The sequence below is a fragment of the Pelophylax lessonae genome (assembly GCF_965119305.1).
Source record: "Pelophylax lessonae genome assembly, chromosome: 4".
Lineage (NCBI taxonomy): Eukaryota > Metazoa > Chordata > Amphibia > Anura > Ranidae > Pelophylax > Pelophylax lessonae.
This window is the reverse complement of record NC_138771.1, coordinates 672,067,797-672,092,777: the sequence shown is the minus strand read 5'-3', so window position 1 is coordinate 672,092,777 and position 24,981 is coordinate 672,067,797. Positions and strand designations below refer to the sequence as shown.

The window sequence follows — 24,981 nt, the reverse complement described above, 5'->3', positions numbered from 1 at the left end:
GTCTGCATGGCTGTCGTCCCAGAGGGAAGCCTCTTTTAAAGATGATGCACAAGAAAGCCTGCAAACAGTTTGCTGAAGACAAACAGACTAAGGACATGGAATGCCAACATGTACTGTGACATACTGAAGCAGAGCATGATCCCCTCCCTTCAGAGACTAGGCTGCAGGGCAGTATTCCAACATGATAATGACCTCAAATACACCACCAAGGTGACCACTGCCTTGCTAAAAAAGCTGAGGGTAAAGGTGATGGACTGGCCAAGCATGTCTCCAGACCTAAACCCTATTGAGCATCTGTGGGGCATCCTCAAATGGAAGGTGGAGGAGAGCAAGGTCTCTAACATCCACCAGCTCCAATATGTCGTCAGGCAGGAGTATAAGAGGGCTCTAGTGGCAACCTGTGAAGCTCTGGTGAACTCCATGCCCAAGAGGGTTAAGGCAGTGCTGGAAAATAATGGTGGCCACACAAAATATTGACCCTTTGTATCCAATTTGGACATTTTGACTTAGGGGTGTACTTACTTTTGTTGCCAGCGGTTTAGACATTAGTGGCTGTGTGTTGAGTTATTTTGAGGGGACAGCAAATTTACACTGTTATACAAGCTGTACACTCACTACTTTACATTGTAGCAAAGTGTCATTTCTTCAGTGTTGTCACATGAAAAGATTGAATAAAATATTTACGAAAAAGGGAGGGGTGTACTCACTTTTGTGAGATACTGTATGTGACCAGATTAGTTCCACTGTCATGTTCTTACCATGGGGTCCCCTTTTGGATGTTATCTCCTCACTTTCTATAGTATAAACAAGACAGCAAGAGGGGCAAAATCAGACAGCAAGAAAAGACTTCCCTACTCCACTCAAAACTTCCCTACTCCACCCAAAACTAACACAACTTTTGGCTGGAGCTCCATCCTTGATGTAAATGGCTGGGATATCACCCATAAATAATATATACTACTCTTTCTGTGCTTTGGTATGTCGTCTTCATCCTCATTATCCACCTGACACACCTCATGAAGGCTCTGCAGGCAGTGGATGATCTCAGCTGGAGGCTCACTGGGAGCTTTGGTTCCGTCTGCTCTCCTCATTCAGAAGGTCCTGAAATACAAAGGAGGTCCACTCATCACTAATTTATAGTTTTTCATTTATTTTTTTCAATTAATACAGAAAAGCCTGCTTAGAACTGAAGATAATAACATATCCATTCTATCCCAAAAATAAGGAAAGTGGGTGGAGCCATGCAGAACATTTCCTTACACCTCATCAGCCAGATGCCCATCCAAAACCGCTGGTGCACAGTACAGATATAGCAGAATGTCATAGAGCCTTTTATTCCAAACTGCCTACGGCTTTTGCAGGCTTTTTGGCCATCATCAGCACAGTGTAAGGAATCCATGGCTTCTATGGAGTGGGCGTAGGACCCCATAATGTACTGATTCTGTTGAAGGGCTTTTTGATTCTTTTAGTCTCTTCATGCCATGGCTATAATGTCTCTACTCTTATATAAGCATGTAGGTTGCTGCTGAAAATATTTTAGCTGAATTATTGCATTTACTATCCTTCCAAGTCCAAAGTTAGCTCTTCTGGTGTATAGAGCCCTTGTGAAGGGGGACCCCAGGAGCTCCCTGGATCACATTAGCTTTGAGACCAGATTGCGTTCTTTCTGTATATACAGTCCTGAAGAAGAGGGACCCTGGAGACTCTAAACCATGTTGGCTTTGAGTCAGGATTGAGTTCTTTTAGTGTAAAGAGCTGTGAGGAAGAGGGTCCCCCGGAGCCTCCAGACCATGCTAGCTTTGACTCCAGACTGAATTTTTCAAGTATATAGAACCTTGATGGAGGGGGAGCCCTAGAACCCCTGGACCATATTGACTTTAAGATCAGACTGGGTTCTTCTACTCTGTAAAGCCCTATTGATTAGGGACTGTGACAGTACTCACTGTCACTGGGAGTAAAAGACAGATACATAATGGACACTGAGAATATGATTTGGATTGCTTGAAATGGGGCTGTGTTTACACTTATGATAACGTGTATTGAGGTGTTCAGAAGCAAAAAATCAGCGCTCTCCTCCTAAGATGAACCACTCTAGCTTTTTCAATGCAATAAAAACAGTGGTTGAATCTGAAATCAATATTCCTTAAAGGTCAGCTCACAATTGGAGATAGTATAAATTGTTGTTTATCACTGAATATCGTCTTCAGATTTGCACATTAACATATGTTTTACACTGACACAGATTACTTTATTTTTATTGAATATCATCTTAACACGTTTTTATATTTATTTGGAAACCAACATTTATGCACTTTATTTCATTCACAATTTTCCACATCGGTTTTAAATAGAATTTTATTTTTATTTTTGATTTATTTCTTCCATTATCACCCACTACACTTTTACGTCCTTTGAATTGTTTTTTGAGGTTTTTTATGAAGATTGGAAGAATTATTTGATTTATACCATCTTGATTTATACTATCTCCAATTGTGAGCTGACCTTTAAGGAATATTGATTCCAGATTCAACCACTGTTTTTATTGCATTGAAAAAGCTAGAGTGGTTCATCTTAAGAGGAGAGCGCTGATTTTTTGCTTCTGAATATTATTTGGATATGTGGTGACACTGCCAAATCAGCTGCTTTCTCTGTGGTGTCCCACTATTGTCTTCAAATAGTCAATTCCTTTGTAATTGAGGGTGTTGATTACCTCGTTTTAGCGCATAAGTTTTGTTGTATTGTGTATTGAGGTGTGATGTGGATTCTGTTAAGCCTGTCTGTCCCATTGTAATTGTTAATGAACTCACATATTGTTTCTGTCCAGATGGCTAGATAATTAGTTCAGGTAATTCTATTTCTGTATACAATTTCATCTGCCTATGATAATATAATCAGGCAACCCCTGACCTGATGGGGTAATCTGATCAGGAGGGGAATGTCCATGCTGTATATAAACTGTGTGACTGTTAAATAAAAAAGAGAAGGGTCCAGTACAAGCTAAGTTGTGGGCTAGCTTTGTATGGGGGCGGCTGGAATATTTAATATCTATGTTCAAGACTGAAGGAAGCCGTATACTGATGGAAGCCCACAAACACAGTGTGGGTCACGGTTTCATTCCATTCCATTCCTTGTGCGGTTGCCTCCCCAAAAACACCATTCAAACGTTTCCTGATCAGATTACCCCATCGCGTCAGGTGTTGCCTGATTACATTAACAATTAGCAATGGAACAGACAGGCTTAACAAAATCCACATCACATCTCAATACACATTATCATAAGTGTAAACACAGAACCCATTTGAAGCAATCCAAACCATATTCTCAGTGTCCAAAAAGTATCTGTCTGACGATGAGTACCGTCACAGGGACTCCTAGAGCCCCCAGGCCACATTGGCTTTGAGTCTGGAGACTGAGACTTCCAGTGACTAGAGCCCTGATGAAAAGGCACGTCTGGAGCCCCTAGACCGTGTTAGAGGCTGAGTACTTCAAATGTAAAGGTCCCTGATGAAGGGGGACCCCTGAAGCCCCCAGGACCACCTTATTGTCTGGGCCAGACTGAATTATTTTAGTGTACAACTCCCTCATGAAGAGGGACCCCTGGAGCCCCCAGACCATGTTGTCTTAAAGATCAGACTTAAGTCTTCTAATGTATAGAGCCCTGATAAAGAGGGATCCCTTGAACCCACAGACCACATTGCTTTCAAGCCCAAATGGAATTTGTGACAGGAGTCACTTTGGGCGGGGGGGGGGGGCTGTGTGGAAACTCCTTTTTCAGCTTACTGAGCCCCTCTTATGTGTAAGTCAACCTGTGTCTATTGTAGCACAGGGTGACTGAGAAGCTTGGTCTGGTTTGCCCTAACCAGACTACCAGTACAACCACACATACCCTCCTTACCAACTCTCATTGCCCCTGTTGGATGTAATAATCCCCGGACTCAGCATTTTGTTTTACCCATTACCCTGGGTCTTATATGTGTGGTTCATGTTAAAAGTTGGAGAGGCTCCTTCAAATGGGACAGAATTATTTATCAACAATATTCCTCTAGAAATCTATGAAAATGAAGTAATTCCACCTTTTCAGACTGCTCTAATATTGTAGGAGTTTGTCTCATAGACTGTTGCCGCATAGTTTGGGGGGGGGGGGCATTTGTTATGGGTTTTTATTGTTAAGTGTCTTTCTTCCATTGTTATTTGGGCCACCTATTGCTTCAGTATTAGGTCCACTCCACCTTGATAGCAAACTATTGTGGGATGTTATAGGTTTAAGTGGATTAGCTTGCGGGTTAATGAAATCTCTGTCAGCTATTAGTTGCTGGTGGGATTTCCACAACAGTCCTTCTTGCTGATAAGGCTGTCTATGTGCCCAGTTACTGATTTAATTATTTGGTAATTTTTAATGTACCTGTGTCTCATGTTACTGGATGTGCAGTTTACCCCGTCCTGTGTCATTATGCAAAAAGGAGGGGATTGTCCCCGGAGTGTATATCTCTTTGTGCCTGTGTTTCAATAAACAGTTTTATGTTTTGTGCCACCCTATACTAAGTCCCGACAAGTGACTGGGTGAGCTACGGGGTCATGGATCGTTCTGTTACTAAGCAAGGGAAGCTTATACAATAGACATACTCCTCATGAGTACCGGGGTCCGGCACAGAATTATTCTAATGTTAAAAGCCCTCATGAAGGGGGACCCCAGGAGCACCCTGGATCACACTGGCTTTGAGCCCTGAATTATTTCTTTAATGTATAGAGCCCCAATGAAGAGGGACTCATGCCTCTCCAAACCTTGTTTGCATTGAGCTCAGACTAAGTTCTTACAGTGTATAAAGCCCTAATGAAGAGGGACTCCTGGAGTCCCCAGACTGCATTGGCTTCAAGTCTAGACTTATTTGTTTCAGTTTATGGAGCCCTGATAATGGGGGACCCCTGTAGCCTTCAAACTGTGTTGGCTTCAACTTAAGACTGAGTTCCTCCAGTGTAAAGATCCCTTATGAAGGGGGATCCCTTATGAAGGGGGATCCCTGAAGCCCCTTGGACCTTGTTGGCCTCTAGTCCAAACTGATTTATTTTAGTGTATAGAGCCCTGATAGAGGGTGACCACAGGAGCCCCAAGATTGCATTGGTTTCAAGTTCAGGCTGAGTTCTTCCAGTGTATAGAGCCTTGATGAAGGAGGACTCTGAAGCCACCTGGACCTCACTGGCCTCTAGCCCAGACTGTTTTCTTCTAGTGTATAAAGCCCTAATGGAGCTTCCAGACTGCATTGGCTTTGAGTCCAGACTGAGGGGACCCCAGGAGCACCCTGGATCACACTGGCTTTGAGCCCTTAATTATTTCTCTAATGTATAGAGCCCCGATTAAGAGGGACTCATGCCTCCCCAAACCTTGTTGGCATTGAGCTCATACTAAGTTCTTACAGTGTATAAAGCCCTAATGAAGAGGGACTCCTGGAGTCCCCAGACTGCATTGACTTCAAGTCCAGACTTATTTGTTTCAGTTTATGGAGCCCTGATAATGGGGGACCCCTGTAGCCTCAAAACTGTGTTGGCTTCAACTTAAGACTGAGTTCCTCCAGTGTAAAGATCCCTTATGAAGGGGGATCCCTGAAGCCTCTTGGACCTTGTTGGCCTCTAGTCCAAACTGATTTATTTTAGTGTATAGAGCCCTGATAGAGGGTGACCCCAGGAGCCCCAAGATTGCATTGGTTTCAAGTTCAGGCTGAGTTCTTCCAGTGTATAGAGCCTTGATGAAGGAGGACTCTGAAGCCACCTGGACCTCACTGGCCTCTAGCCCAGACTGTTTTCTTCTAGTGTATAAAGCCCTAATGGAGCTTGCAGACTGCATTGGCTTTGAGGCCAGGCTGAGTTTTTCCAGTTATAGAACCTTGATAGAGAGGAACCCCTGAAGCTCCTGGATCTTTTTGGTTTCGGGTTCAGACTGAGTGGTATCAATGTATAGAACCTTGATGAAGAGGGACCCCATGAACCCCCAAAAACATTGGCATTGAGCCAGACTGAGATCTTCCATTGTATAGAGCCCTAATAAAGGAGGACCCCTGGAGCCCCTGGACAGGTGATGGCTTCCACATAAAGTAAATGAAAATAGGCAGAGACTGACAAGTGTGGAGGAAACGAATGGGCTAGCTTAGCTTGTAAGGAGCTCCCAGCAGCAAACTGAGTGCCTCCAATCCTCAGAACACCATTGCTCTAATAGACATAATCAATGACAACACAACTTTCTGGTCCATCCCCTCCTCACCCCTGCGCTTTCTATTAACTGTATGTGGACCTGGAGCCACAAAGTAAGATGGGCCCCCGGGTTCATTAAACAATGACATTCTAATAATATGTAGGAAAACTTCTGTGTTCTGTTTCAATTCCCACCTTTTGGGATGCATTAAAATACTTTTTTGTATACTCCCTGCTGTGTCCTCTCCAGACTCAAACTCACAATGAACAGGGTGCATGCCACCAACATGGCTTTCACAGTGACATGGAGGTCCAGTGGGAAGCTGATGATGTAGGTGTCCTTGTTGATGAACATTTCCTTGAAGAAACCTTTCCACACTCGTGTGATGACACCAATTTGTGTCATTTTATCACCCGATATCACCTAGACGATGGGAGGGAGGGGCCACGTTAAAAAGAACCCCAAAAAACAAGCATAGTAACAGTAATTAATGGAGATCTGTACTTGTAAAATGTCAAAATCTTCTCCCCCTGAGCCAGCGCCAGTGCCAGTGCCAGTGCTACTGCCAATCAGTTGATGACCCTCCCAATTGGTGCTGCTTCAAATTTTGAAGCTTCAGGTTGCTCGGTGTTTGTTTCAATGCTATTTTTTTTTTTTTCAAAACAATCAAGTTTTCAGAAGCAGTGGTTTTAATTATGCCTAAAGTGCAACAATAAAAATGAAGTCCTTTAAATATAGTGCCTGGGGGTTCCCCTTAGTCTCTCTGTAAAGTGGCGTATCTGTAATGTGTATAGATCCTGCTGCAGCAAAAATGACATTTCCAAAGGAAAAAAAAATGAGTCAAATCACATTTAAAATGACTCATGGTTGCAAATGCACCCAGATATTGAAAAAAAAAAAAAAAGAAAAAAACGGCAACATTTCAAATAAAACGGTGTGGGGTCCTCCACAGAATTCATACCAGACTCTTATCTGGGCATGCACCCCGACAGGTCAGGAAAAGGGGGGGATGAGTGAGCCCCACCCCAAAGCACCCTGTCCCCATGTTGATGGAGATAGGGACCTCATCCCCACAACCGTGGTTGTGGGGGTCTGTGGGCAGTGGGCTTATCAGAATCTGGAAGCCCCCTTTAACAAGGGGGCCCCCATGTCCCGCCCCCCCATGTGAATGAGTATCATGATTGGCAATGGATTTACATCAAGGGGCACTGGGTTTTTTGTTTATAATGTTTTAATAAAGGATTTAAAAAACCTGTCTCCTGTTTTTTGGTACACTTTTTTGGTGAATGGTACTATGTACCCAATATCCATTCACATAGAGGGGGGGCCGGGATCTGGGGGCCCCCTTGTTAAGGGAGGCTTCCAGATTCTGATAATCCCTCTGCCCACAGACCCCCTTAAAGCATCCTGTATCACCCAGTGACCTTACAGTATCCTAGATCAAAGAAAAAGCATTTTGGTTGGTAAATTTACCTGATAATGGGTGTCAGACATGAAACTTTCGCCCCATCCCGGACCTTTGACTTTAAGATAAATGAGTCCTGATGGGTCTGAGATGTCGAAGGTTGAAGAGAAACTTTTCCACTTTTTATCTATAAAGCCGAGAAGCTCACCAGTGGAACTGGAGACCTGCAACTAGAATAATAAATTGTTGTGATGTAAATGTTTGACTGAGTTAGCTCAACAAAACCTCCATTGAGTGAATTGGGACTGTGTGGTGGGTCCTTTACCAGTCATCATTGGTCTAGGTTTCAAGGTTAGTAAAGTGGGGTGCATTGTAAGTCACCATTCCTTGAGATCTGTGCCCTGTAGCAGCTTAGTCCTAGTGGTCTGTCCTCTGTATTATATCAGTTCTGGCAGCTCCTGTCCACCATCTACCCAGTACTAGTGGTCTGTGCTCTGTATATTACCAGTTCTGATAGCACCATCTATCTAGGATTAGTAGACTATGCTTTCCATCTCCCAAGTCCTAGAAAACTTCAATATGTGATTCCACAGCCTCAGTAGCCTGTGCCCTGTACATCTCCCCTGTAAACTGAACCGTATCTCTCTTCAATCAGATGGGCCAGTGCACCATTTATCTCCCCTATGGATAATACCTTTTATCTACCTAGTCCTAGTGCTTTGTGTCTAGATTCATCCCAGTATTAGTGGTCAGTGTAGTATCGCTCCTCCCTTCTAGTTCTCTATTATCCCTCCTTGATCCCAGTGGTCTGTACCTTGTCTTTTGGTCCTAGAGGCCCATGCCTTTTATCCCACATGACCCAGTAGTTTGTGCAATTGTATCTCTCCAATTCTAAATGCCCATGCCTCCGCCCCCCCCCCCCCCCCATCCTGGGGGTGTATGCCTTGTATGTTGCCAGTCCTAATGGTTTATTTACTGCACCTCCCTAGTCCCAAAGGTCCATGCCCTGTATCTCCCATTCCTCATTTCTTCCCATTCCTAGCGGAGAATATCTTGTATCTTCTCCCCATTCTAGTGATTTATGCATTGGATCTCCCTAGTCCTAGAGGGCCATGCCTGGTATCTCCTTAGTCTTAAAGGTCCATGACTTGAATTTCCACAGTCCTAGAGTTCCAGGCCTTGTATCCTCCCCAAGTTCTAGTGGTTTATGTATTTTATCTCCCCAGTCCTAGATTTCCATGCCTTGTATCTCTTCAGTACTAGAGTTCCATGCCTTGTATCTCCTCAGTCCTAGAGTTGCATGCCTTGTATCTACTCAGTTATAGAGCCCATAGTTTGTATCTCCCCAGTCCTAGTGGAGTATGCTATGTATCTTTTCACAGTTCTAGTGGTTTATGCTTTGTATCTCCCTAGTCCTAGAGGTCCATGCCTTGTATCACCCTAGTCCTAAAGGTCCATGCCTTGTATCTCCTCAGTCCTAGAGTTGCGTGCCTTGTATCTCCTCAGACATAGAGGCCCATAGCTTGTACCTCCCTAGTCCAAGTGGAGTATGCCTTGTATCTTTTCCCAGTTCTAGTGGTTTATGTACTGGATCTACCCCAGTCATAGATGTCCATGCCTTGTATCTCCCCAGTCCTAAAGGTCCATGCCTTGTATCTCCTGAGTCCTAGAGTTCCATGCCTTGTATCTCCTCAGACGTAGAAGCCCATAGCTTGTATCTCTCCAGTCCTAGTGGAGTATGTATTGTATCGTCCCCCAGTTCTAGTGGTTTATGTATCAAATTTTCCCAGTCTTGGAGGTCCATTCCTTGTATCTCCCTGGTCCTAGTGGTCCATGACTTGTATCATCCTGGTCCTAGAGGTCTATGACTTGTATCCCCCCAGTCCTAGAGGTCAATGGCTTGCATTCCCCCAGTTGTAGAGGTCTGAGCCTGGTCTCTCTCCAGTCCTAGTGGTGTATGCCTTGTATCTTCCCCCAGGTTTAGTGGTTCATGTATTGTGTCCACCCAGTACTAAAAGTCCATGTGTCTTGTTTCCTAAATCCTATAGGTCCATGTCTTATATCTCCCCAGTCCATAAGACCTGTGCCCTGTTTTTTAGAAGGCTTAGAGGTCCATGTCTTCAAGAACAGACTATGAAGACTGGTATAAGACAAGTTCATATTGCTATCCAACTGTTTCTGCTTACCTCGGTGTCCCAGCTGCAGAAATTGGAAGGCACAAGGATATTTAGGACATTACATCCCTGAGTGTTGTTAACCATTAAATCCAAGCGAGGACCACAACATTCCTGCTGCTCAATGGCCTCATACAGAAGATAGCCGTCAGGGTCATACAAGTCATAGGTACAGTAGCTCTGAAAAGTGTTGTTCCCTGAAAAGACAGAAGAGTTATAAGGCAGGACAGGTGACTTCAGTAATCTTCAGATATACATTTTGTCATTATGTAGCCATCTTCATTCACCTGTCAATTCACACCATTTCAACATATCATAGAGTGGGAAGCTTTCTATATAATATCAACTATGGATCATCTACCCACCCCCCTCTGGCAGTCCTTTCTGCTGGTGGAAGAGGCTAAATAAAACAAGTGATGGCTGCCACGTAATAAATTAATGTTTGTATGACCTGCATAGGACTTGTCCTGGGTTCATGATCCTAACAGCTCTATTACAAAAGTGGAGATTGGTGTTTGTTTAGACTGGAGCTCTTTCTTTTAACTGGTGCAGATGTAGCATTGCCCCCCCGTAGGGACTGCTTGATATTAACTCTTTTGGTTCCCCCTGGTTATGAGCACCCCGCCATAATGTAAGGACAAGTCCTTGATTCTCCTTGGCTCACACTCCAATAATCAGTCCAGGGGTATTTGGTTGTTTTTGTGGTTTATTGTAAAATGTGTATATAGGAGAAGGAAATAGTGGGATACTCCGACTTTAACTATTCACATTGATTGAGAACCTCTATCTTCTCTGCTTTACTATAGATTTGGTACAGCCAGGCTATTGATTCATTCTGCCATTTCGGATAAATGTGGATTAAGCCTCTTATCCTTGAGATGACTTGGTGAATAACTAATTATCTTCAGGACACTCTCCCTAGTACCCTCTCTCAATTCTTCGGCTGACACCTGTCCACTGACTGTCCTACTAGCGGAGATGCCCCCCTCAGGTCAGGCCCCTTGACATGGGTACCTGTACTCACAATACTGTAATCCCAGGGTCTCCAGTGTCTCTCCTCTCAGTCAGCTCTCCTGGACCTCTGGGTTCAGCTCCTCTCCACCACTCCTCTGGCCCTCAGGAGACGACTTCCCGTGACCACATGGCACCTCTACAGAGGAGGAGGCAACCGCCCCCTCCCTCCCGGACTCCGCTCTCCAGCCAAAGACCCGCAGCACATGTGCTGCTGTCTTCTATACAGTATCCCAGAATGCACTGAGGCGACCTGCCCTCTGCCAATCACCAGGACTGTATCAAAAGCCCATGCACCCATTTGTCTGGTTTCCTCCCACTGTCCAATATGCCTCCCTATTGGACTAGCGTGAAACACTCTTCAGACTGAATGAATCGCATACTGAGCACAATGAGCAGACCTCATTAACAGATCCTGCTCTCTGGTAGGCAGAGAGCAATATAGATTTACCTGCAGCCCCTCTGGTAAGCAGACAGAGCTCAAAACTATACTCCCTCTCTAGCACCTACCTAGGAGGATGCTACATCCACCCCCCGCCAAACCGAGCCATGTCTTCACTATCACCTACCTAGGAGGGTGCTACACGGACATCATGGAATATAAACACTAGAGGATTCATGAGTTTGTTGGGGGTAGCAAAGATGGAAGAGATTGGAAGGGGACTACATACTAGAATTATGGTTTACGGATTGTTTTAACAAAAAACGACTTACATGTCTGTTTCACATAGAGCTCACTGACCTGTAAAACAAAAAAGAATGAAATGTATCAGTGTTCATCCTTCCAAAACTACTGCCAACTGGATATCCTCAAAGACAACTCTACCCTTATGGCTGATTTCCCCTCTTATGGTCACCACCACTACCCTATTCATCACCTATCAGACTAGAGATCTATCTGCACTGTACAGAGAAGCCATGGCCACACTTCCTATACTTCCCACACTTCAGCTGGTTCTTAGTTCTTAAATTCTTATGGGTACAACGTTGCATGACTGTGCAATTGTCATTCGAAGTACGACAGCGCTGAAAGCTGAAATATGGCCTAGGCAGGAAGGAAGTGAAATTGCCCAGTATTGAAGGGGTTAAAGTGATACTAGCATTGCTAGAGTGCTAGTGTTAGGATTTTTTTGTTAGTATAGGCAAATTTTCAGGCTTTGCTGGCAGCCATGCCTGTGTTGTTAATCTGGGTCGGGAGAGTGACTCAGGCAGGGCTGGTATGACTCACAGGCAGCATCTCTAAGACCTCCCCCTACTTCTGGAAACTTGCAGAAGATTCCAGAAGGATGGGAGTGGAGATGAGGAGGAGCTGCCTGGAGTATTCTGAGGGCCCTGACCAATCCCTAACAGATGGGTTGGCAGGGGGCAGGCCCCCTCAAATACTCAGGGTCAGCCCAGCTGGTGCAGTGGAGTTCGGGTGGAAGATGGAGATGGAGAGTTAGGCTGTCAGAGGCCTTTAAGATTAAGCCCCTAGTCTGGGGGGGGGGGGGGTGACCTCAGGCCTGGGCTTGGGTGTGGGAGGGACCCCTCTTCAAGGAGGCATGGGAGCAAGGAGAGGACAGCAGGAGAACAAGTCTCCAGGGAGGAAGACAGCCATGTGGGCTGGTGAGTGTTGCAGTCAGAGGACTGAGAGGCATGACTGAAGGGACTGGGTGCAAGCAGTCTGGGATGTATGCAGAGTCAGTCTGGGAGGACAGTGGAGAAGTTAGCCAAGAGGGCTAGTGAAAGGGGCAGCTGCAGCCAGGCAGGCTGGCAGTGCCTGAAGAGGTGGTGCTGAAAGCAGTAGCCACGGGGACAGGACAGCTAAGCACTAAGACCTTTTTTTCTACTACACTACCAAAGAGCCCACAGTCCCTGCCTGCAAAGGGCATTTACTCTGGATCTGACTGATTTTGTGTTGGATCAAACTATCAGTGCTAACTGGTCCTGGAAGTTGTAGTTCTACACGCAAGTCTGTGCTGGAAGTAGAAGAGGAGAAGTGTATATACTGTATACTGGATGTATATAGTTGTGTCCTTGGAGAAAGTGAAGTGGGGAGTGTCAGAAGTTGGGTGGAAAGTGCGGAAAGTGAGGTGGGGAGTGTCGGAAGTGAGGAGTTACAGTGGAGGACTTATTGGTCAAGTATGACTCTCAGTGAAGAGTGTGGAAAGTTGGGGTGAGTGCGGAAGTGGGGTGCAGAGTGTTTGAAATGGGGTGGGGAGTGAAGGAAATAGGGTGGGGAGTGCGGTAAGTGGTGTAGGGAGTGTGAGAAGTAGGGCGGGGAGTGCAGGAAGTTGGTGGGGAGTGCAGTAAGTGGGGTGGGGAGTGCAGGAAGTCGGGTGAAGAGTGCAGGAAGTTGTGTGGGAAGTGCGGGAAGTAGTGTGAGGAATGTGGGAAAGGGGGTGGTGAGTGTGGAAAGTGGGGTGGGGAGTGCAGGAAGTGGGATGGGGAGTGTTGAAAGTGAGGTGGGGAGTGCGGGAAGTGAGGTGAGGAGTGTCGGAAGTGGGGTGGGGAGTACGGGAAGTGAGGTGGGGAGTGTCAGAAGTGGGGTGGGTAGTACGGGAGGTGAGGTGAGGAGTGTTGAAAGTGAGGTGGGGAGTGTGGGAAGTGGGGTGGGCAGTGCGAGAAGTGAGGTGAGAAGTGTGGGAAGTAAGTTGGGGAGTGTGGGAAGTGGGGTGGGGAGTGTTGAGAGTGAGGTGCGGAGTGTGGGAAGTGAGGTGGTAAATATGGGAAGTGAGGTGGGAAATAAGGGAAGTGCGGTGGAGAGTGCCGGAAGTAGGGTGGGGAGTGTGGGAGGTGGGGTGGGGAGTGTCAGAAGTGAGGAGTTACAGTGGAGGACTTATCAGTCAAGTTTGGCTCTCAGTGAAGAGTGTGGAAAGTGAGGTGGGGGAGTGCGGAAGTGGGGTGCAGAGTGTTTGAAATGGGGTGGGGAGTTCAGGAAGTGGGGAGTGTGGTAAGTGGTGTAGGGAGTGTGGAAGTGGGGCGGGGAGTGCAGGAAGTTGGGTGGGGAGTGCAGTAGGTGGGGTGGGGAGTGCAGTAAGTGGGGTGGAGAGTGCAGGAAGTGCGGGAAGTAGTATGAGGAGTGTGGGAAGTGGGGTGGGGAGTGTTGAAAGTGAGGTGGGGAGTGTCAGAAGTGGGGTGGGGAATACGGGAAGTGAGGTGGGGAGTGTCAGAAGTGGGGTGGGGAATACGGGAAGTGAGGTGGGGAGTGTCAGAAGTGGGGTGGGCCAATGTGAGAAGTGAGGTGAACAGTGTGGGAAGTAAGTTGGGGAGTGTGGGAAGTGAGCTGGTAAATGTGGGAAGTGAGGTGGGGAATGTGGGAAGTGTGGTGGAGAGTGCCGGAAGTAGGGTGGGGAGTGTGGGAAGTGGGGTGGGGAGTGTGGGAAGTTGGGTGAGGAGTGTGGGAAGTGAGGTGGTAAATGTGGGAAGTGAGGTGGGGAATGTGGGAAGTGAGGTGGGGAATGTGGGAAGTGTGGTGGAGAGTGCCGGAAGTAGGGTGGGGAGTGCAGGAAGTAGGCTGGGAAGTGCGGGAAGTGGAATGGGAAGTGCGGGAAGTGGGGTGGCAAGTGCGGGAAGTGGGGTGGGGAGTGTGGAAAGTGTTTGGCAGTTAGTTTGGAAAGTGCTGAAGCTCAGAGGTTTGCATGGCCAGTGGAAAGGTCATAGAGTGAATGGCTAACAAGAAGGTTGTTGATTTTTAGAGTAAAAGTTGGATACAAATTTTCATGGTTGAATAAGTTTGTACCCCCCCCCCCCATGAGTTAAGAGCCGGTTTGGTCCATTACTTGTTATATATAACTGTAGCACCACCCCCGCAGGAGCTGCTGATTAGATTATTGGGTCTACGTCCTGCCTAACAACCCACAGAATTGGCTCGAACCCTCCCTAGGCACAACTGACCCAGAATAGGACTGGAATACCAAATGGCTACACAGATTGGAATATAACACTTCAATAAATAATAATGACCTGTTACCTCTCTCCAGCTGCAGTCCTTCTGGGTAATACAAGGTGACCACACACAAGCTTGCTTTTAAACAGGAAAGTTATTTACTGTGAATCAAATAAACAGTTTCGATACAGTAAAATATGACTTTGTAAAAGGATATACTAATTAATTAATCAAAGATAAGATAAATACTGTGATATCACTCCTCAAGGGCACATTAATTGTTTCAGGAAATGTCTCAGAGCCTATAGGACCGCCATCTTAATCACTATTATACTTTTGGAGATAAGGCTCAGCATTCAGTTAGACACAGTATCAGAATGTCAGACCTATCTGAGTCCGCTGTTTCTTCTCTATATCTTCGCTAGCAACGTTGGTGCACTCGCAATTTGTAATCCACATTGAGGATGGGTGATCAATAGAGAGAATGGCAGCAAACAGTTAGTAATCACCGCGGGGTGTCTGTGCAGGATTGCCGGTAAAACTTCTGTGAGAGATGTACTGGGCCACCTGGTATATTGCCTTCTACTACTCTAAGGCTAATCCTGACTAAAGTTACTTCTTTGATAGATATAGTCAGTTTTTGGGCAGGTGCCCTCTCACCAACAGGACTGTCTCCCAGGAAGCCTCCGCTGCTGTCTCAGTCTCCGGCCTCTGTCACCAGCCGCGCTAGGTATTTGGGGTGGATGAGTCTGGTCTCTGTAGAACATCGATGGGACCTCCAGGAGGGATCCTCTACTGGAGATGAAACACTGCAACTTAGTCACTTAAGGCCCAGGAGTTTCGGCCTAGCATACAGCATCAGCCCACAGCACTGGCATCCTGCTTGTCTCACTGTGTCTTTCCCAAGAGAGTGAGCCTGGCTCCTCCCTTCCTTTATAAAGCTTCCCCCAGAAGGCTGTGCGGTGCAGCAGTGCACCCTGGTATTCTCAAAGCACTATGGGCGATGAAGACTGCTCAACTTCCTGAAAGGAAAATAACATCAAAAGACATTCCATAGCCGCTGCAATGTGTCCTTTTGGCCACTAGATGGAGCCGAGTTCCTCTCAAATGTCAAGCAGCAGTCTTTTAGAACTTGTATAATGGAAGACCCCGCTACACACTCCCCCCACTTGAGAAACTTTGGTCCCCAAAGAGGACAACAGCATGTACTCCAGTGCATATGTTGGCAGTACACAAAAAAAACATTAACATATGCATAACAGGGAATCATCTTCCTTTTCAGAAGCAGAGTTCAAACTTAACAACTGCATATTACAACACAGGTTCGACATAGGAACCTCCCACCAATTGTCAGGGGAGGGAAGGTAATTCTGTTCACAGACCCCTGACACTTGAGTGGCTTGTACAGATGTGCCTGGGGGTGAGCTAGGGTTGTCCTCCACCAAATCTGCGGTGGAAGAACTAGGCTGATCAAGAGTTCGTTTGGAAGTAAAGATAGCCTCTTCTGAGCATTCACCCAATTGGTCATAGGTCAGTCTTTTGGGCGGGTGAATGACTCTTCTTTCCCTCTGTTCTTTGGGATGCACGATCTCAGAGGTACTAGGACCAGCCACTTCTGGGGATTCTTCAATGTCCTCCTCCTCATGTTCCAACACACAGGAATCTGATGCTTCAAGAGCGGTCAGTTCTTCTTCAGAGGAAGGTGCAACCTCCTCCTCAGGATCTTCATCATCAACTACTTCTTCTGGAAGCATGTGGAAAGGTATGAATTCGGGGGCTTCCGCCCGAAGGGTTCCTCTGTCAGCCAATTCGGATGAAGACAGGGAGGCAGGTGTGGGTTCTGGTAACTGAGACGACCACATCCAGTCAGGTACCTCCTCTTCATCTTCCAGATCTTCAGATGGAGAATTTCCCTCCCTCACATCTGGGAGTGTCGACTGAGATCTGGTGACTGGTCTGGACAGGCGAGAGGTCGAAGGGGTCTCTGGCGAATCTACGACAGGAGGCATGCGAACTGCTTCAGAGAGAGGCAGTAAATGGTTCCTATGCCAAGTCTTCAATGGACCCACACTTCCTTCAGGCCGAATTTGATACACAGGGAGGTTTGGTAGTTGCTTGCAGATAACATAAGGTTGGGACTTCCAGCGGTCTGCCAACTTGTGTTTTCCTGGGACACCCAAGTTCCTCAACAATACCCTGTCCCCTGGTTGCAAGTCTTGGATCCGAACTTTTAAGTCGAAATTCCTTTTATTCCTCAGTCCACGTTGATCAGATGTGGCCTGAGCTTTATCATAGGCCGATTTCAGACTCTTCCGCAGTCGGTCCACATATCCCTTGTGCGATGCTGAAGAGGTGTGATCGGGCGAGATGCCAAAGGCCAAATCCACTGGCAATCGAGCCTCTCGTCCAAACATTAGACGATAAGGGGAATATCCAGTAGCATCACTGACAGTACTGTTGTAGGCATGCACAATGGCAGCTACATGTTTGCCCCAATGCTGTTTCTTCTCTGAGCTTAAAGTCCCCAACATGTCCAAAAGAGTCCTGTTAAATCGTTCCGGCTGGGCATCCCCTTGTGGATGGTAGGGAGTAGTTCTAGTCTTTTGGATGCCTAACAGATCTAACAGTCTCTTGATCAGTCTGCTTTCAAAGTCTCTTCCCTGATCTGAATGGAGGCGTTGTGGTAACCCATAGTGTACAAAGAACTTTTCTACAAGAACTTTGGCTACTGTAGAGGCCTTCTGATCCCTTGTTGGGAATGCTTGGGCGTATCTGGTAAAATGGTCTGTTACCACAAGGACATTCCCTTGGCCACTCAGATCAGGCTCTAGGCAAAGGAAATCAATGCACACCAGTTCCATGGGTCCCTGGCTTTGCAGATGGCCCATTGGGGCTGCTTGACGTGGCAGAGTCTTCCTTTGTATACATCGGACACAAGAATGACAGTATCCTTCAACTTCGGCCCTCATACAGGGCCAGTAGAACCTGTCTCTGACAAGCTGAAAAGTTCTTTCAGGTCCCAGATGGCCATGATTATCATGAAGAGCAGCCAGAACTCTCTCCCTGTATTTAGCTGGTAAGAACAGTTGCCACTTCTCCTCCAGATCTTCAGATGGGCCTCTTCGGGTGGCCACCCCTTCTTCAGACACGATGTGGCCCAGGTAATGGACCGAGGACTGATAGAATTGGCACTTCTCAGGAGAAAGTTTCAGGCCTTCTTCATGTAGCCTCTTCAGGACCTTTTCCAACCTCTCCTCGTGTTCTTCCAAAGTTCTGCCAAACACGATAACATCATCCAAGTATACCAGTACCTCTATCAAATTCATATCTCCAACGGTCCTTTCCATCAGCCTTTGGAAGGTAGCAGGGGCCCCTGACAATCCCTGAGGCATGCGATTGAACTCAAAGAACCCCACAGGGGTGATGAAGGCTGTCTTCTCCCGATCTTCAGGGTGCATGGGGATCTGATAATACCCACTCTTTAAGTCCATCACACTGAACCACTTCGCCCCTGACAGGCTCTGTAGGGCGTCTTCGATTCGAGGAGTGGTATACTGGTCTGGGATGGTCCTTCTGTTCAGTGTTCGGTAGTCGATACAAAGCCTCAGAGATCCGTTTTTCTTCCGGACTACCACTATCGGAGAAGCATATGGGCTCCTGGATTCTCGAATAACCCCAGTCTTCTTGAGTTCCGCCAGCTGCTGACGTAGATCTTCTAAGTCACCTAAGGGAACTCGCCGGACTCTTTCTCGGAAAGGTTTGTCCTCACTCAGGCGGATCTTATGAGTGGCACTCCTGGCGCATCCCACGTCGAACTCATTCCTAGAAAATATTCCTCGCCATCCAGCAAGTTGTGCCTTGGCCCTCTTCACCCATTCTGGTGGGAGGGCAGCGTTTCCAGAGCAGAGCTCTTCTATAACATCTTCACCCCTTCCCTCCTCTTTAAGATCAGATGGGACAACTGGGGTAGCCGGGTTAACTTGGCCCAACAGCACTCTGGCCGGTACCTTCACCGGTGTAGTAGAGGTGTTTCTGACACTCACTAAAACCCTTCCATGGTTTTTCTGTAACACCTTCAAAGGGATCACTTCAGGGATTACTTCTATCCCTCTCTCCTCTTCCTGTGGACCTGATTCAAAGATGATAAAAGGGCCCGGCTGTTTCCATGTGAGTTTAACGGAAGCTTTCAGACAAGCCACCTCTCCTGGCTGCAAGACCTTTTCCGTTCTGTCCAACTTCCAGAGTCTTCCAACTCCTTCTGCAGGAGTCTCTTGCTCCAATACTAATCGTTGATAGGCCTGCCGTAGCATGGGGTGAATCCTTGGCGCTGGAGCATCCTGTCCCTGGACCAGTTGTGTCAGGAGGCGCCTTACTAGGTCAGTGTTGGTCCCTACGATGAGAGAGCTTTTGTTGGCCCCTGGCGGACGAGGACAGACCACCGCTAGGGTGTCGAAGGTTTCAGCTTCACCAGCCACTGATGGGTCAAAGGTCAACTTGATTGGCAGATACCCGTCATAGGGAAAACTTTGAGTCCCGATACCCCATATCTCCAGATCTTCCAACTTCTGCAGAGGTAGATGGGTAAGGTGTTTATCATAGAAGTCTCTATACAGAAGAGTCACTTGGGCCCCAGTGTCAAGGAGGGCTCTTGTGTAAATTCCTTCTACCTGGACAGAGACTACAGGGGAAGGCCCGACCAAGTTAGTTGGGAATTCTCTTGAAGTGGCCTTGTTGTCTGATTCAGTTCTCTGCACCCAGGCTCTTTTCTTTTTTTTTCTTCTGGACTTCAGTCCCCTCTGGGCCCGGTGTGCATTGATTTTCCTTCTCTCAGTAGCCTGGAGTATAGAACTAGGGGCGTTGTACCTGGATCTGACTCCCTGACTCAGATTCCCTGAATCATTGAGTCTCTTGGATTCCCTTGAAACTGGCGGGCACCCGGTCGACTCCTTCACGGGTGCCCTCTGAAGTTTCTCCGCTGGCTTGCGAGGTTCTGAGGCGACATTTCCTGGGCTGGGACATACTCCTCTAACATGTCCTACTCCCCCACAGTTGAAACAAGTTAGCGATCTCCTAGGTCTCGGTTCCGGGTCTACTCTAAGGTTAGAAGGTTTATCCGGCTTCTCTGACACGTTCCCATCAGGTAGAGTAGATGCCTGACTAGTCAGGATGGACACCATTTCTATCAACTGGGACACCTGGGTCTTTAGGAGTTCAACTTGCGAGTCACTTTCTTTTGCACTTATCACTCTGACACGAGCAGTTGAGTCAAACTGCCGACTCTTCCTTTTGTTGTCTAACATGACCTCTTCTTCTCTGACCATTCGGATCAGGTCAGGGTATTCCAGAATGCCACCATCTTGGCGAGTTCGCAACAGTATGGCAATGGGATCTAAGGGTTGAGCCCCTCTCAGCACCTGCCGTGCACGAGTCTCATCTACCTTCCGGGGGTCTATCCCTTTCTTTATCAAGATCTGGTGGATGATCTTATCTAGGCGTCTAATAAATTCGGACAACTTCTCTTCCTCTTCTTGGTAACAGTGGTCTAACTGGTAAAGAAGTTCAGCCACGTTCTCCGTCCGACCAAATACATCTTGTAGAATGTCTAGATAATCCTGTGCAGTACAGTTCTTTTTGCTTAGCTTGAGATTACGTACGGCCTCTAGTGCAGGTCCCTTTAAACTTTCTGTGATTCTCTGTTTCTTGTGCTGTTCTGGTACCTCCCACTCTTCCAAAGCCTGAGTGGCGGTATCTAACCACTCTTCAAACCCATCTTCTGTCGAAGGCACAGGCTGTTTCCCAGAGAATGTCCTGAGCTTCCTATATTCAGTCATCAGATAGTTTGGGGAGTCCTTACTACATTTTGCTACGATTTCCCCGAGAACAGCACACAGTTCTGAGCTAAAGGTAGACAAAGGTGGTGACTCTGGACTCCCTTCTTGGACACCTTTTTCTTTGCTGGATCCCCCAGGAGTGGTGGATGAGGGACCTTCAGTAAGGACTTCTGGATGTATTAAGAAAAGTTCTGTTTGGTCAGTAGTCTTTACACTGGTTCCCTTAAAGTAATCAGGGACCCCCTTCCTCCACTCACACAATGCATACGTGTGTGGAACGGTGGTGTCTGTCTTTATGTCAGTCACCCAGAATTTCCTGTCTGTGGACAGTGCCCTTAAAACTGGGAGGAGTTTTTCCTCAGTCCAGACCTCTCCCTTGATTTCAACCACCAGGCCATTTTCCACTACGACATTCTCTTCCCTGCACCACTCGGCTGCAGCGGTAGGATCCATTTCTGCGTTGAGGGGGATTCTGTGGCTGAGAGGGTTGTGTTGCAGGACTGTAGATCATCCCGGACGAGCCCCCACGTGTAGCACCACCCCCGCAGGAGCTGCTGATTAGATTATTGGGTCTACGTCCTGCCTAACAACCCACAGAATTGGCTCGAACCCTCCCTAGGCACAACTGACCCAGAATAGGACTGGAATACCAAATGGCTACACAGATTGGAATATAACACTTCAATAAATAATAATGACCTGTTACCTCTCTCCAGCTGCAGTCCTTCTGGGTAATACAAGGTGACCACACACAAGCTTGCTTTTAAACAGGAAAGTTATTTACTGTGAATCAAATAAACAGTTTCGATACAGTAAAATATGACTTTGTAAAAGGATATACTAATTAATTAATCAAAGATAAGATAAATACTGTGATATCACTCCTCAAGGGCACATTAATTGTTTCAGGAAATGTCTCAGAGCCTATAGGACCGCCATCTTAATCACTATTATACTTTTGGAGATAAGGCTCAGCATTCAGTTAGACACAGTATCAGAATGTCAGACCTATCTGAGTCCGCTGTTTCTTCTCTATATCTTCGCTAGCAACGTTGGTGCACTCGCAATTTGTAATCCACATTGAGGATGGGTGATCAATAGAGAGAATGGCAGCAAACAGTTAGTAATCACCGCGGGGTGTCTGTGCAGGATTGCCGGTAAAACTTCTGTGAGAGATGTACTGGGCCACCTGGTATATTGCCTTCTACTACTCTAAGGCTAATCCTGACTAAAGTTACTTCTTTGATAGATATAGTCAGTTTTTGGGCAGGTGCCCTCTCACCAACAGGACTGTCTCCCAGGAAGCCTCCGCTGCTGTCTCAGTCTCCGGCCTCTGTCACCAGCCGCGCTAGGTATTTGGGGTGGATGAGTCTGGTCTCTGTAGAACATCGATGGGACCTCCAGGAGGGATCCTCTACTGGAGATGAAACACTGCAACTTAGTCACTTAAGGCCCAGGAGTTTCGGCCTAGCATACAGCATCAGCCCACAGCACTGGCATCCTGCTTGTCTCACTGTGTCTTTCCCAAGAGAGTGAGCCTGGCTCCTCCCTTCCTTTATAAAGCTTCCCCCAGAAGGCTGTGCGGTGCAGCAGTGCACCCTGGTATTCTCAAAGCACTATGGGCGATGAAGACTGCTCAACTTCCTGAAAGGAAAATAACATCAAAAGACATTCCATAGCCGCTGCAATGTGTCCTTTTGGCCACTAGATGGAGCCGAGTTCCTCTCAAATGTCAAGCAGCAGTCTTTTAGAACTTGTATAATGGAAGACCCCGCTACATAACTATGACAGAGACAAACAATACATCCTAAGAAATTCCTAAAGCATCTCACCTGGAGCAGATATTCCAGACCGGGGGGGACTACCGGAACTCCAGCCATGATACCTGTGATAGATAGATAGATAGATAGATAGATAGATAGATAGATAGATAGATAGATAGATAGATAGATAGATAGATAGATAGATAGATAGATAGATAGATAGATAGATAGATAGATAGATAGATAGATAGATAGATAGATAGATAGATAGATAGATAGATAGATAGATAGATGAGCTCCACATTCTAAAGAGCATTACCATTAAGGATCATGGAGAAAATTTCGGTAAGGTGCAAGGTTTGATCTGGAGAGCACCCAAGCTTGATCTCTAGCTGACCACCACACAATTTCCAAATACAGTATATTAGGATATATATATATACAGATACACTGTACAGACCCTGGTAGTGTCAGTAGATGGGGTGTACAGACCCTGGTAGTGTCAGTAGATGGGGTGTACAGACCCTGGTAGTGTCAGTAGATGGGGTGTACAGACCCTGGTAGTGTCAGTAGATGGGGTGTACAGACCCTGGTAGTGTCAGTAGATGGGGTGTACAGACCCTGGTAGTGTCAGTAGATGGGGTGTACAGACCCTGGTAGTGTCAGCAGATGGGGTGTACAGACCCTGGTAGTGTCAGCAGATGGGGTGTACAGACCCTGGTAGTGTCAGCAAATGGGGTGTACAGACCCTGGTAGTGTCAGTAGATGGGGTGTACAGACCCTGGTAGTGTCAGCAGATGGGGTGTACAGACCCTGGTAGTGTCAGTAGATGGGGAAGGACTTACCTCTGGACGGTGTTGCTGTGCAGTAGTCAGGGCGTTGCTCTGTCATCTCCCAGAAAACACCATGGTTCTCAGAGGACATCTCACCTTCGTCCTGTAGCTGAGATCATTCCTCGGACTGGTCCTCTTCATTCTATAGGATGAGGCAGTATTAGGAAGTGTGATAGGATGCAGGATGCAGGAGAGAGAGGGGGAGGGGGGATGTGCAGAGAGGATGGAAGACATTGATTACCAGAACAATGGAGGAGACCCTCCATGAATAGATGGAGGATGGCGATATCATGCTGTGTGCTGGACGGACCTCTAGACAAGAGCTGCACCGAGGCGATTCTGAGCACACCCCGAGACACTGACCTCCTCTCAGACACCGTCCTTCCTCCCACCACAGTTATTCAGCACCGTACATTCATGTCTCCATAAAGAATACCTGTCACCTGCCCAATGCATATCATATAGGAGTGGGTTAACCCCTTGTGATAGCAATAAACTTATTAAAAAAATTATAATAAAAAGACAAAAAGTTAAAAAGAAAAAAAAAATTAAAATGTATTTTAAAAATTAGCCATAACCAAAAATAATAAATAAAATAAAAAAGTAAAAAAAAAATAACCATAACTGTAAAAAAATTAAAAACAAAACAATAAAAAAGATAAAAAATATAATAAAAAATGAAATGTAACCATAAATAGAAAAAATAAAATAAAAAAGCTTGGACAGGACCAGATGGATCTCATATGGACTGTGCTAGATGGACTAATCATATAGGGTCTTCTCATATGGACAGTACCAGATGGACCTCTCTCATAGTGTCTTCTCATATGGACAGTACCAGATGGACCTATCTCATAGATTCCTCTTCTTTAGACAGAACCAGATGGACCTCTCTCATAGTCTTCTCATATGGACAGTACCAGATGGACCTATCTCATAGTGTCTTCTCATTTGGACAGTACCAGATGGACCTCCCTCATAGTCTTCTCATATGGACAGCACCAGATGGACCTCTCTCATAGTGTCTTCTCATTTGGACAGCACCAGATGGACCTCTCTCATAGTGTCTTCTCATTTGGACAGTACCAGATGGACCTCTCTCATAGTGTCTTCTCATTCGGACAGTACCAGATGGACCTCTCTCATAGTGTCTTCTCATATGGACAGTACCAGATGGACTTATCTCATAGTGTCTTCTCATTTGGACAGTACCAGATGGACCTCCCTCATAGTCTTCTCATATGGACAGCACCAGATGGACCTCTCTCATAGTGTCTTCTCATTTGGACAGCACCAGATGGACCTCTCTCATAGTGTCTTCTCATTTGGACAGTACCAGATGGACCTCTCTCATAGTGTCTTCTCATATGGACAGTACCAGATGGACCTATCTCATAGTGTCTTCTCATTTGGACAGTACCAGATGGACCTCTCTCATAGTGTCTTCTCATATGGACAGAACCAGATGTACTTCTAAAAGAGTTTTTTCTATTTTGGACAATACCAGGTGGACCTCTCTCATACTCTCATACTCTTATCGTTGGGACAGTACCAGGTGTACCTCTATGATAGAGTCTTCTCATTTGGACAGGACCAGATGGGTGACATGGACATTTTTAGGAGATTAGGGATGTACTATTGCCAAATATTTGTGTGTCTACTGGTGACTCAGCTGAAATAAAGGGCAACATTTAGACCTTAGTGGACTCATGTAAGTAAAGTTGCGGACAGGTTGTCATTGCAGACTTCACTGGAAGAACTCTTTGTGGCAATACATTTATAGAGCTTGCTGCCTCCTGCACACTATCAGAGCGAGTCACCCTCAGTTCTCCTTTGCTGGCACAGCAAAGTCAGCATCAACAGTGTTCTCCCCAACTTTCAGGCGGCAGCAACAGCGGCATTCTCATGTACC

General features: G+C 46.5%; 1 protein-coding gene across 1 annotated transcript; it reads right to left on the bottom strand.

Moving 5' to 3' along the window:
- Window positions 1–909: 909 nt before the first annotated feature.
- Window positions 910–23,486, bottom strand: LOC309555073 (phospholipid scramblase 3-like). The gene is made up of 8 exons (XM_082256899.1): window positions 23,419–23,486; window positions 23,082–23,211; window positions 22,306–22,358; window positions 11,489–11,516; window positions 9,776–9,960; window positions 7,658–7,819; window positions 6,446–6,607; window positions 910–1,101 (listed from the first exon to the last, which is right to left on the bottom strand). The coding sequence occupies exons 2-8, from the start codon at window positions 23,158–23,160 to the stop codon at window positions 1,057–1,059; spliced, it is 714 nt and encodes a 237-aa protein (XP_082113025.1). The 5' UTR covers window positions 23,161–23,211; window positions 23,419–23,486; the 3' UTR covers window positions 910–1,056.
- Window positions 23,487–24,981: the final 1,495 nt, after the last annotated feature.